Source organism: Pristiophorus japonicus, chromosome 21 (assembly GCF_044704955.1).
Source record: "Pristiophorus japonicus isolate sPriJap1 chromosome 21, sPriJap1.hap1, whole genome shotgun sequence".
In the NCBI taxonomy this organism is placed as follows: Eukaryota; Metazoa; Chordata; class Chondrichthyes; family Pristiophoridae; genus Pristiophorus; species Pristiophorus japonicus.
The window spans coordinates 40,636,749-40,649,106 of NC_091997.1; the positions used below are offsets into that span (position 1 = coordinate 40,636,749).

The following is a 12,358-nucleotide window of genomic DNA, read 5'->3' on the forward strand; positions in this document are numbered from 1 at the left end:
TCACTGGAGTTTAGAAGGATGAGAGGGGATCTCATAGAAACATATAAAATTCTGACAGGACTGGACAGGTTAGATGCAGGAAGAATGTTCCCGATGTTGGGGAAGTCCAGAATCAGGAGACACAGTCTAAGAATAAGGGTAAGCCATTTAGGACTGAGATGAGGAGAAACTTCTTCACTCAGAGAGTTGTTAACCTGTGGAATTCTCTACCACAGAGTGTTGTTGATGCCAGTTCATTGGATATATTCAAGAGGGAGTTAGATGTGGCCCTTATGGCTAAAGGGATCAAAGGGTATGGAGAGAAAGCAAGAAAAGGGTACTGAGGTGAATGATCAGCCATGATCTTATTGAATGGTGGTGCAGGCTTGAAGGGCCGAATGGCCTACTCCTGCACCTATTTTCTATGTTTTAGGTGACTGGACAGTCCAATACGGGAACCACAGTCTCTGTCACAGGTGGGACAGACAGTCGTTGAAGGAAAGAGTGGGTAGGACTGGTTTGCCGCACGCTCCTTCCGCTGACTGCGCTTGTTTTCTGCATGCTCTCGACGATGAGACTCGAGGTGCTCAGCGCCCTCCCGGATGCACTTCCTCCATTTAGGGACTCCCAGGTGTCGGTGGGGTGTTGCATTTTATCAAGGAGACTTTGAGAGTGTCCTTGAAACATTTCCTCTGCCCACCTGGGGCTTGCCTGCCATGTAGGAGTTGCGAGTAGAGCGCTTGCTTTGGGAGTCTTGTGTCAGGCATGCGAACAATGTGGCCTGCCCAGCAGAGCTGGTCGAGTGTGGTCAGTGCTTTGATGCTGGGGATGTTGGCCTGGTCGAGGACGCTAACGTTGGTGCGTCTGTCCTCCCAGGGGATTTGCAGGATCTTGCAGAGACATCGTTGGTGGTATTTCTCCAGCGATTTGAGGTGTCTACTGTATATGGTCCACATCTCTGAGCCATACAGGAGGGCAGGTATCACAACAGCCCTGTGGACCATGAGCTTGGTGACAGATTTGAGGGCCTAATCTTCGAACACTCTTTTCCTCAGGAGGCCGAAGGCTGCGCTGGCGCATTGGAGACTGTTGAATCTCGTCGTCAATGTCTGCCCTTGCTGATAACAGGTCCCACATATATGCTGACAACACCCAGCCTTCCACCTCTGCCACCACTCTATCATTTTAACTGTGCTGGTTGACATTGAAGCATGGACGAATTAGAACTTTCCCCAACTCAGCATCAGGAAGTTTGAAGCCATTGAAACCTTCCACAAGAAATTGGACAGCTCAAGTGCGGATTCAAGGGAACTAGCAGAGGTTGATCTTGATGGCTCTCAACCATGGTGTGGTGCATGGCCTTGAACTGAGCTACAATACCAACATCAAGCCCATCACCAAAACCTTCTACTTCACAACATCGCCTGCCTCCACTGCTTTACTCATCCCCACCGCCATTGAAACTCTCAACCACATCTTCATCATGTGTAGGTTTGAGTCCTCCAATGTACTTCTTGCTTCCTCCTGAGCACTAACTTTCAAATACTCAAATTGCTCCACCGTACCTATGCAATCATTTCCAAAATGAAGTCACAGCACGTACACTCCACTCTGGTGTACTGTGTTCCCCGACCCCCTGCTCCACCTTTGGTTGCAGAGATTTCAGCCATCGTAGCTGTTACGTATGTAATAACTCGATATACTGTAAACTAACAGAGGTACAAACCTGGCTCTGCTTTATTAGGGCCCAAAGTGATTACATTACATGATGGCTTGCTTTTTATACCTGGGCCGCACACACGTGCATACAGCCCAATGACCTCTGACAGTGGCGCCACCTGGTGGCTAGTAACCCCAAGCATACATACATACATGACAGTCGCCCCGACTTTGGAAATTTCTTCTTAAGCAACTCAGCCTTACATCCTCAATCTAAAACCTCCCATAAAACCTACCTCTCTGACCATGCTTCTGGCCCTCCACCCAAACTTCTCTCTTATGTAAAATGTCTTGGGACTTATTGTTATCTTTCACTACTCATCTGTGATTGCGTAAAAAAATGAAATAGGTCACAGAGTCCTACATTTGTTTGTGCAATTTATGTTAGTTTATGTATATCTAACTAAAAGATGCCAGTCATAGTGAACTGAATACTGTTATCATAAGCATTCCCAGGTCATGTGTAGCACTCAACAACAACAACTTGTATTTATATAGCACCTTTACCGTAATGAAACATCACAGGAGTGTTATGCGCTAAAAAAGCCGCACAAGTAGAAATTAGCGCAGGTGACCAAAAGCTTGGTCCACTTTCCTACACTATCCCCATATCCCTTGATTCCTTTAATAACCAAAAATCTATCGATCTCTGTCTTATATATACTCAACGACTGGGCCTCCACAGACCTCTGGGATAGAGAATTCCAAAGATTCACCACCTTCTGAGTAAAGACATTTATTCTCATCTCAGTCCTAAATGGTCGACCACTTATTCTGACCCTGGTTCTAGACTTCCCAGCCAATGTGTCTTCGCAGACTACAAGTCATAGAGCACACCAGCTTTGGAGCATCTGCAATAGACCTGCTCATTCTCCCTCTTTACATTTCTTAAATATGCCCTTCACTTGCATGTGACCTTTGTGATATGCAACCTTCTACACAGTTGTCAGTGGAGTCACAATCTTTGCTTTACATTTTTCTACATTATGCATTATGATTATCAGCTATACTGATACACCCACGTACAAACATGTGGCTGCAAATCATGTTTCCATGTGTAGACTTTGTGGCTGAGACACATCATTAACAGGCTGCAACACAAGTCACAACAGAACAAAAGTCAGCAGAAAATAACACAGGAGAAAGAGAATTGGATAAATACTTAAAGGGAAACAATTTACAGGACTATAGGAAAAGAGCAGGAGAGTGGGATTCATTGGATAGCTCTGCCAAAGAGCCGGCAGAGGTACAGGCACGATGGACCAAATGGCCTCCTTCTGTGCTGTATCATTCTATGATTCTACAAAAACATAAGAAATAGGAGCGGTAGTAGGCCATACAGCCCCTCAAGCCTTCTCCGCCATTCAATAAGATCATGGCTAATCTTCTACATCAACTTCACTTTCACGCATTATCCCTATATCCCTTGATTCCCTTAGTGCCAAAAATCTATCGATCTCAGTCTTAAATATACTCACGACTGAGCATCCACAGCCCTCTGCAGTAGAGAATTCCAAAGATTCACAACCCTCTGAGTGAAGAAGTTTCTCCTCATCTCAGTCCTAAATGGCCGACTCCTTATCCTGAGACTGTGACCAGGGGAAACAGCTTCTCAGCATCTACCACATCAAGCCTCTAAGAATTTTATATGTCACCTCTCATAAACTCTAGAGAATACAGGCCCATTCTACTCAACCTCTCCTCACAGGACAACCCTCTCATCCCAGGAATCCATCTAGTGAACCTTTGTTGCACCTGCTCTAAGACAAGTATATCCTTCTTTAGGTAAGGAGACCAAAATTGTACGCAGTTCTCCAAGTGTAGTCTCACCAAAGCCCTATACAATTGCAGCAAGACATGGTTACTCTTATACGCCAATCCCTTTGTAATTGAGGCTAACGTACCATTTGTCATCTTAATTGCTTGCTGTATCTGCATATTAAAGTTCTGTGATTCAAAAACAACAACAACTTATATTTATACAGCGCCTTTAACGTAGTGAAACGTCCCAAAGCATTTCACAGGAGAATGATGAGATAAAAATTTGACATCTAGCCACAAGTAGAAATTAGGACAGGTGGCTTAGGCAGGGAGTTCCAGAGCTTGAGGCCAAGGCAACAGAAGGCACGGCCACAGTGGTTGAACGATTATAATCAGGGATGCTCAAGAGGACAGAATTAGAGGTGCACTGACATCTCGGGGGGTTGTGGGACTGGAGGGGATTACAGAGATAGGGAGAGGCGAGGCCACAGAGAGATTTGAAATCGAGGCATTGCTTAACCGGAAGCCAATGTAGGTCAGCGAGCACAGGGATGATAGGTGAGCATGTGTGCACACTAGGTCCGTGCAACAGAGCAGGTCTCCAGTCGTCCTGGTTAACCCTTGCCACTGGACCAAGACCTAGTTCTGTCAAGCCCGTGTGGTGGCTGGTGTACAGCGGTCAGCACACGTTAAAAAAATTCACGCACAGGCATCTTCCACCCCTCAAATGGAGTTCAGGACTGGAACATCGGGTCCTTCATCGAACTCGTGGAAGCAAGTCATCCTCGTTCAAGGGACCGCCTATGATGATGATGGGTGAGCAGGAATTGGTGTGAGTTCGGACACGGGCAGCCGAGTTTTGGATCACCTCTAGTTTACGTAGGGTAGAATGTGGGGGGGAGGGGGCAGCCCGGAGTGTGTTGGAATAGGCAAGCATCGAGGTAACAAAGGCTGGCGGAGACGGACCATGTTACGGAGGTGGAAATAGGCGGTCTTAGTTATGCTGCGGATATGCGGTCAAAAGCTAATTTCAGGGTCAAATATGACACCAAGGTTGCGAACAGTTTGGTTCAGCCTCAGACACAAGTTGGGGAGGGGGACGGAGTTTGTGGCAGGGACCGAAAACAATGACTTCGGTCTTCCCAATATTCAATTGGAGAACATTTCTGCTCATCCAGAAGTGGATGTTGGACCAGCAGTCTGACAATTTAGAGACCGTGGAGGGGTCGAGAGAAGTGATAGTGAGGTAGAGCTGAGTGTCATCAGCGTACATGTGGAAACTGACGCTATGTTTCCGGATCATTTCTCCAAGGGGCAACATGTAGATGAGAAATAGGAGGGGCCAAGTATAGATCCTTGGGGGACACGAAAGGTAACGATGCGCTGGTGGGAAGAGAAGCTTCTGCAGGTGATTCTCTGGCTACAATTAGAGAGATAAGAATGGAACCAGGCGAGTGCAGTCCCACCCAGCTGGACGATGGTGGAGAGGCGTTGGAGAAGGATAGAGTGGTCAACGGTGTCAAAAGCTGCAGACAAGTCAAGAAGGACGAGGAGGGATAGTTTGTCTTTGTCACAGTCACAAAGGATGTGAATTTGATTCGTGTATAAGGGCCCCCAAATCCCTCTACATACCAACATTTACTAATCTCTCACCATTTAAAAAATAATCTGCTTTTTCATTCTTCCTACCAAACTAGATGATTTCACACTTCCTCATATTATATCTGCCAACTTCTTGCCCAATCACTTAACCAGTCTATATCCTTTTGCAGTCTCTTTATGTCATCCTCAGCTTGCTGTCCCTCCTCAGCTTGCTATCCCTCCTAGCTTTGTATCATCAGTAAACTTGGATACGTTACATAAAAGGTTACTGCACAAGATAAAATTCATGGGGTTGAGGGTAATATATTAGCATGGATAGAGGATTGGCTGACGAACAGAAAACAGAGAGTAGAGATAAATGGTTCATTCTATCGTTGGCAATCAGTAACCAGTGGGATGCCGCAGGGATCAGTGCTGGGACCCCAACTATTTACAATCTATATTAACAACTTGGAGGATGGGATCGAGTGTAACATAGCCAAATTTTCTGACGATACAAAGATGGGAGGAAAAGCAATGTGTGAGGAGGACACAAAAAATCTGCAAAAGGACATAGACAGGCTAAATGAGTGGGTGAAAATTTGGCAGATGTGGAGTATAATGTGAAAAGTGTGAGATCATGCACTTTGGTAGAAAAAAATCAAAGAGCAGGTTATTATTTAAATGGAGAAAGATTGCAAAGTGCTATAGTACAGCGGGACCTGGGGGTACTTGTGCATGAAACACAAACGGTTAGTCTGCAGGTACAGCAAGTGATCAGGAAGGCCAATGGAATCTTGGCCTTTATTGCAAAGGGGATGGAGTATAAAAGCAGGGAAGTCTTGCTACAGTTGTACAGGGTATTGGTGAGGCCACACCTGGAATACTGCGTGCAGTTTTGGTTTCCATATTTACGAAAGGATATTCTTGCTTTGGAGGCAGTTCAGAGAAGGTTCATAAGGTTGATTCCGGAGATGAGAGGGTTGACTTATGAGGAAAGGTTGAGCCTCTACTCATGGAATTCAGAAGCATGAGAGGTGATCTTATCGAAACGTATAAGATTATGAGGGGGCTTGACAAGGTGGATGCAGAGAGAATGGTTCCACTGATAGGGGAGACTAGAACTAGTGGGCATAATCTTAGAATAAGGGGCCACCCATTTAAAACTGAGATGAGGAGAAATTCCTTCTCTCAGAGAGTTGTGGATCTGTGGAATTCGCTGCCTCAGAGAGCTGTGGAAGCTGGGACATTGAATAAATTTAAGACAGAAATAGACAGTTTCTTAAACGATAAGGGAATAAAGGTTACGGAGAGCGGGCGGGGAAGTGGACCTGAGTCCATGATCGGATCAGCTATGATCGTATTAAATGGCGGAGCAGGCTCGAGGGGCCATATGGCCTACTCCTGCTCCTATTTCTTATGTTCTTATGTTACACTTGGTTCACAAAGTCATTGATATAGATTGTAAATAGCTGAGGCCCAATACTGATTCTTGCGGCACCCCATTGGTTACACCCCGCTATCCTGAAAATGACTTGTTTATTCCTACTCTCTGTTTTTTGATCATTAAACAATCCTCAATCCATGCTAATATGTTACCCCCAATCCCATCAACCCTAATCTTGTGTAACAATTATTTTGTGGCACTTTATTGAATGCCTTCTGAAAATACAAATATACTACATCCACTGGTTCTCCCTTATCTACACTGCTAGTTACACCCTCAAAAAACTTTCTAATAGATTTGTCAAACATGATTTCATTTCATAAAACTGTGTTGACTCTGCCTAATTATATTATGACTTTCCAAGTGCCCTGTTACCAGGTCCTTATAGATTCGAGCATTTTGCCTATTACTGATGTCAGGCTAGCTGGATTATAGTTCCCGGTTTTCACTGTCCCTCCTTTCTTGAACAGCGGGGTTACATTTACTATCTTCAAATGTGCTTTTGCATAATATCTAAGTGGAGGCAGTGCATCTGGGAGGGTGCTGAGCTCCTGAGTATCGTCACCGAGAGCATGCAGAAATCAAGCGCAGGCAGCAGAAGGAGGTTGTGGCAAACCAGACTCCCCAACCATCCTTTCTTAACCTCCTGCTGCACCTGCATGCCAACCTTCAATGACTGATGTACCATGACACCCAGGTCTCTTTGCACCTCCCCTTTTCCTAATCTGTCACCATTCAGATAATAGTCTGTCTCTCTGTTTTTACCACCAAAGTGGATAACCTCACATTTATCCACATTATACTTCATCTGCCATGCATTTGCCCACTCACCTAACCTATCCAAGTCGCTCTGCAGCCTCACAGCATCCTCCTCGCAGCTCACACTGCCACCCAACTTAGTGTCATCCGCAAATTTGGAGATACTACATTTAATCCCCTCATCTAAATCATTAATGTACAGTGTAAACAGCTGGGGCCCCAGCACAGAACCTTGCGGTACCCCACTAGTCACTGCCTGCCATTCTGAAAAGTACCCATTTACTCCTACTCTTTGCTTCCTGTCTGACAACCAGTTCTCAATCCATGTCAGTACACTACCCCCAATCCCATGTGCTCTAACTTTGCACATCAATCTCTTGTGTTGTATTTGGACTTCCAGAAGCCGTTTGACAAGGTGTCACATAAAAGGTTACTGCACAAGATAAAAGTTCACAGGGTTGGGAGTAATATATTAGCATGGATAGAGGATTAGCTAACGATAGAAAACAGGGAGTTGGGATTATGCAAAGACACAGTCTCTATCACAGGCAGGACAGATACTCCTGCACCTATTTTCTATGTTTCTATGTTTCTACATCCACTGGTTCCCCTTTATCCAACCTGTTTGTTACATCCTCAAACAATTCCAGTAAATTTGTCAAACATGACTTCCCCTTCATAAATCCAGGCTGACTCTGCCTGACTGAATTTTGCTTTTCCAAATGTCCTGCTACTGCTTCTTTAATAATGGACTCCAACATTTTCCCAACCACAGATGTTAGGCTAATTGGTCTATAGTTTCCTGCTTTTTGTCTGCCTCCTTTTTTAAATAGGGGTGTTACATTTGCAGTTTTCCAATCTGCTGGGACTTCCCCAGAATCCAGGGAATTTTAGTAAATTACAACCAGCGCACTATCTCTGCCACTACCTCTCTTAAGACCCTAGGATGCAAGCCATCAGGTCTAGAGGATTTATCCGCCTTTAGTCCCATTATCTCACTGAGTACCACCTCCTTAGTGATTGTGATTGTGTTAAGTTCCTCCCCCCCATAGTCTCTTGACTATCCAGTGTTGGGATATTGTTAGTGTCCTCTACTGTAAAGACTGATACAACATATTTGTTCAGAGTTTCTGCCATCTCCATGCTCCCCATTACTAATTCCCCAGTCTTGTCCTTTGAGGGACCAGAATTTTGGAAGGCCCAATGCCATGGCCTGCCTGAAACAGCAGGCAACTAACCTGTTCCCAGAGCTGCGACAATACTGCTCAGTAAACCAACTACTAGGAGATGTACAAGAAGAATCCCATGAAGACGCTTAATCTAATTTTGCCTCATATCCCTGTGGAGAATTTCCTGGCCTTAGAATTTATATCTCCCCTAATGGCAGAGTTAAGGTCAGAAACTTACAGTAGCACACTGCACCGCATACTAGTCTCTCCTTCGGTTATCCTCAAGAAACAAATAAGACTGCCCCCCTTCCTCTCCCCAAAGAAAACATCTGCTTTTAGTAGGAATTCTCTTTTTTGCTTAAATGAATCTAGGAGCAGATTATAAACAGCCCTTGAGGACCAGTTTAAGCCGGAGAAAAGAGCACAGTGTGGATATTTAAACCAAACTTCACTAAATAACACGTCCACACCTGCCAGCACCAGAGAAGTGCAAGATCATGTGTGATAACTGGAGAGCTGGGAGGGAAAGGGTCGCCAATGCGAGTCACAGTGGGAACAGTCAGTGCCACAGAAATAAGTAAGAAACATCTTTACACGGGTCTTAATTGAAAATCCCTCTACACAGATTATCTGCACCATTGTCGCTGTATGTCACACAAGACACACCAGAAACTCACAGCAGTACAAGACCGCAGACTGCTCCTGCCGTGTGTTCTGGTGAAACATAAGCTTGCAAGCGAACCCGTATTCCTTGAAAAAGGATTCTTTTTTTTTGTTTGCAACGTACCTGTAATTGAGTGGATCCTCAAAATTCACAATAAGTATTCCACACAGAAAAATGCAAATCCCACCGCACAGCATAATTAGTTTCAACGTACATATAGAAGGCATGCTGGCCATAATAGCTGTTCAAATGCAGCAAGCAGATTAAGCTGATTCCGGATTATTTTTATAAAAGGGTTTTTTTCCCCCCTCCGGAAAAAGCCACAACGATGGCTCGTCACAGAAGGCGCAAGTTTCAGTATTTCAGCCTGATGCACCGAGACCCAGGTCTGCTCTCCATTCCTGGTGCATCTTGGATGCTTGCCACTGGCTGTATCCTCCACAACTCTGCGGCTGTGTCATGTCTCAGTGAGAATGTCCTGTCATGGGATCAGCCACTAGCTCCACTTTCCATACCGACCTCCCAACCTCACATCATCATCATCTCCAGGGGCTGAGAGCTTTGGCTCCAGTTATTTAAAGGAACAGTTCATCGCCGCAATTGTGAAAGCTGTAACTGTTGTCTTTCAGCGGGGGAGGGGAGGTGCATGGCGAAAATTCACATGGCTCGAATTGCAACGCACTATGACACCCAAAGCAGTCTCAGAAACGAACCTCTTTGAGTGTACACACCCCCTAGTTATTAATTTTTACTTCAATTTCCCCAGCTTGGTTTAATTCAGCGGCAGACATGACTGAGAGCCAATCAGTGGCACGATTTGTCTGTCTGTTCTTCTGCTTGAACCAATGGCATCGAAGAAGGTGGGACTTCCTATCCCCTGTGGTTACAGTAAATGAAAACAGACTTATTTTCCAAGCCTGAGCAATCCTGTGATTATATTTGCTGTATCATGTTCTGTGGAATATTCCTCAAAATCAGGTTCACCTCAGTGTAACTCAATCTCTTATTCAATGCCCTGAGCAGCATAGAATGTTTAACCCCCAGCAAAAACACCCTTTTCCAAAAAACGTTTACAGAATTTTTAATTCTAAAATAGGTGCTCATGAATTCTGATGAAGGCTTCTTGCCTGAAACAGTAACTTTGTATTTTCTCCCTTCAGATGTCGAAGAGCCTGCTGCCCATTGCCAGCATTTTCTGTTTTCAACTCATACCTCTTAGAAATGCTATGAACGCCGAATCTGGACAGGAGGAGCCTTGCTGGAACCGTTAGGTTGCTGGCAGCTCCACACAAATGCCTATCACACTGGGCTGACTGTTTTTGTGAATTGTTCAGCTCATGTGCGAACGGTGAAACACACAGTATTAAACTGATCCCACATAGAATAAGAGAGTCAAAGAATCTTACATAGGAACATAAGAACATAAGAAATAGGAACAGGAGTAGGCCATACAGCCCCTCGAGCCTGCTCCACCATTCAATAAGATCTTGGCTGATCTAATCATGGACTCAGCTCCACTTCCTCACCCGCTCCCCATAACCCCTTATTCCCTAATCTTATAGCACAGAAGGAGGCTATTAAGCCCATGCTGCCTCTTTGAAAGAGCGATCCAATTAGTCCCACTCCGCTGCACTTTCCCCATACTCTCTGGAGTTTAGAAGAATGAGTTGTGATCTCATTGAAACATATTAGATTCTGAGGGTGATTGATAAGGTAGATACTGAGAGGTTGTTTCCCCTGGCTAGAGAGTCTAGAACTAGGGATCATCGTCTCAGGGTAAGGGGTCGGCCATTTAAGACTAAGATGAGGAGGAATTTATTCACTCAGGGGTTGTGAATCTTTGGAATTCTCCACCCCAAACGGCTATGGATGTTAAATCATTGAGTAGATTCAAGGCTGAGATAGATATATTTTTGGACTCAAGGGATATGGGGATTGAAGTGGGACATTGCGTCTTTCACGAATTAAGGGATTAACAATACAACCTGCAAACTAGCTGCAATTGCTAAATTAACATCTGAAGCGTAAAAACAGGATGTGGTTAGCAAACGAGGTACAAACCACAAACTTCAGTGGAACTTGTGCATGCAGGCTTTGAACGAATCAATTGGTGCCACAGAATCGTGAGGTTGAGCATGAATCTTTAAGTGTATTAAAAGCTGTTGAAACTTACGTATCTGTGATACGACCTACCACAGGAATTTTCTCTCCCAAGTAGCCTCGCAGCTCTATCTTGGATTTCTCCAGTTGGAAATCACATAATTTGTTGAGGTACAGCGACTCCAGTACTATACTCACGGATGCACCCATGTCAATTTCCATTGGTATCTTGAATCCCGCAACATCTATGTGGATTTTGATGCTTTCCGAATCACTGTCCGTTAACCTCGTGCTCCTGATGACGTGTAACTCTAACATCTCCTCGTCCTGTTGTTCTTCCATGCTATGTAGTCTCTCGGGATCGCTACTCATAGCTTTGAACGCTGGACTCATAGCTTTGAAAGCTGGTTTACCCTTCAGTCGGCATGCCTTCGCAAGATGCCCAGACTTTCTGCAGAAGAAACACTCTGCCTTCATGTATGGACAACTTTGAGCAATGTATTATCCCAGGCACCTATAGCATCACTTCAACGCTCTGTTAGAATTTCCAGTTTCTGAGACTTTGGGCCCCCACCATCTTTTACTTTGAACCTGCAGGTGATTTACCTCGGTTGACTGACGCCCTAATTATTATTTAATTCTCGGGAATATTGTTTGGCCATGCCCATCGATCTCGATGTCTGACAAGCAATCTCAAAAGTCAAGTCATCCGTCGTCAATAACTTCCTTCTAATCACATCATTTTTCACCCCACAAACAAAACGATCCCGTAATGCTCTGAAAGTTTCCAAAATTACAGTGCATCGATAACTTTTTTAATGCTTCGATGTAATCACTGATACTTTCATCAGTCTTTTGATTCCAAATCCCAAAACGATAGCTTTCAGCAATTTCTAACGGTTTGGGGTTATAGTGCTGCTCCAGCTTTGTTAAAATCTCTTTAAGCGTTGTGTCCTTTGGCTCGTCAGGCACAAGCAGATTTACAAGGGTTTCCTACAATGCCGGACCAGACTCCGATAAGATGATCGCTTTCTTACGTTCCAACACAGCCCAGTTCTGGACTGCATTGTCTGGAACTTCGATTATGTTACTTGCAGTGAAATACATTTCTAGCCGATCCACATATGCTTTAAAACATTCCCGATCATCTCTATATTCCCCAAAATGTCCCATTACACC

The 12,358-nt window shown here is 44.6% G+C and overlaps 1 protein-coding gene across 1 annotated transcript in view; it reads right to left on the reverse strand.

The window, feature by feature from the left end:
- LOC139233965 (alpha-2,8-sialyltransferase 8F-like) overlaps positions 1-9,799 on the reverse strand; it is a 72,103-nt gene extending 62,304 nt beyond the window's left edge. Inside the window, exon 1 of the mRNA XM_070864675.1 lies at positions 9,203-9,799. Within this exon, the coding sequence (XP_070720776.1) occupies positions 9,203-9,315 (113 nt within the window). The 5' untranslated portion in view covers positions 9,316-9,799. The remainder of the gene's footprint in view (positions 1-9,202) is intronic.
- Positions 9,800-12,358: the final 2,559 nt, after the last annotated feature.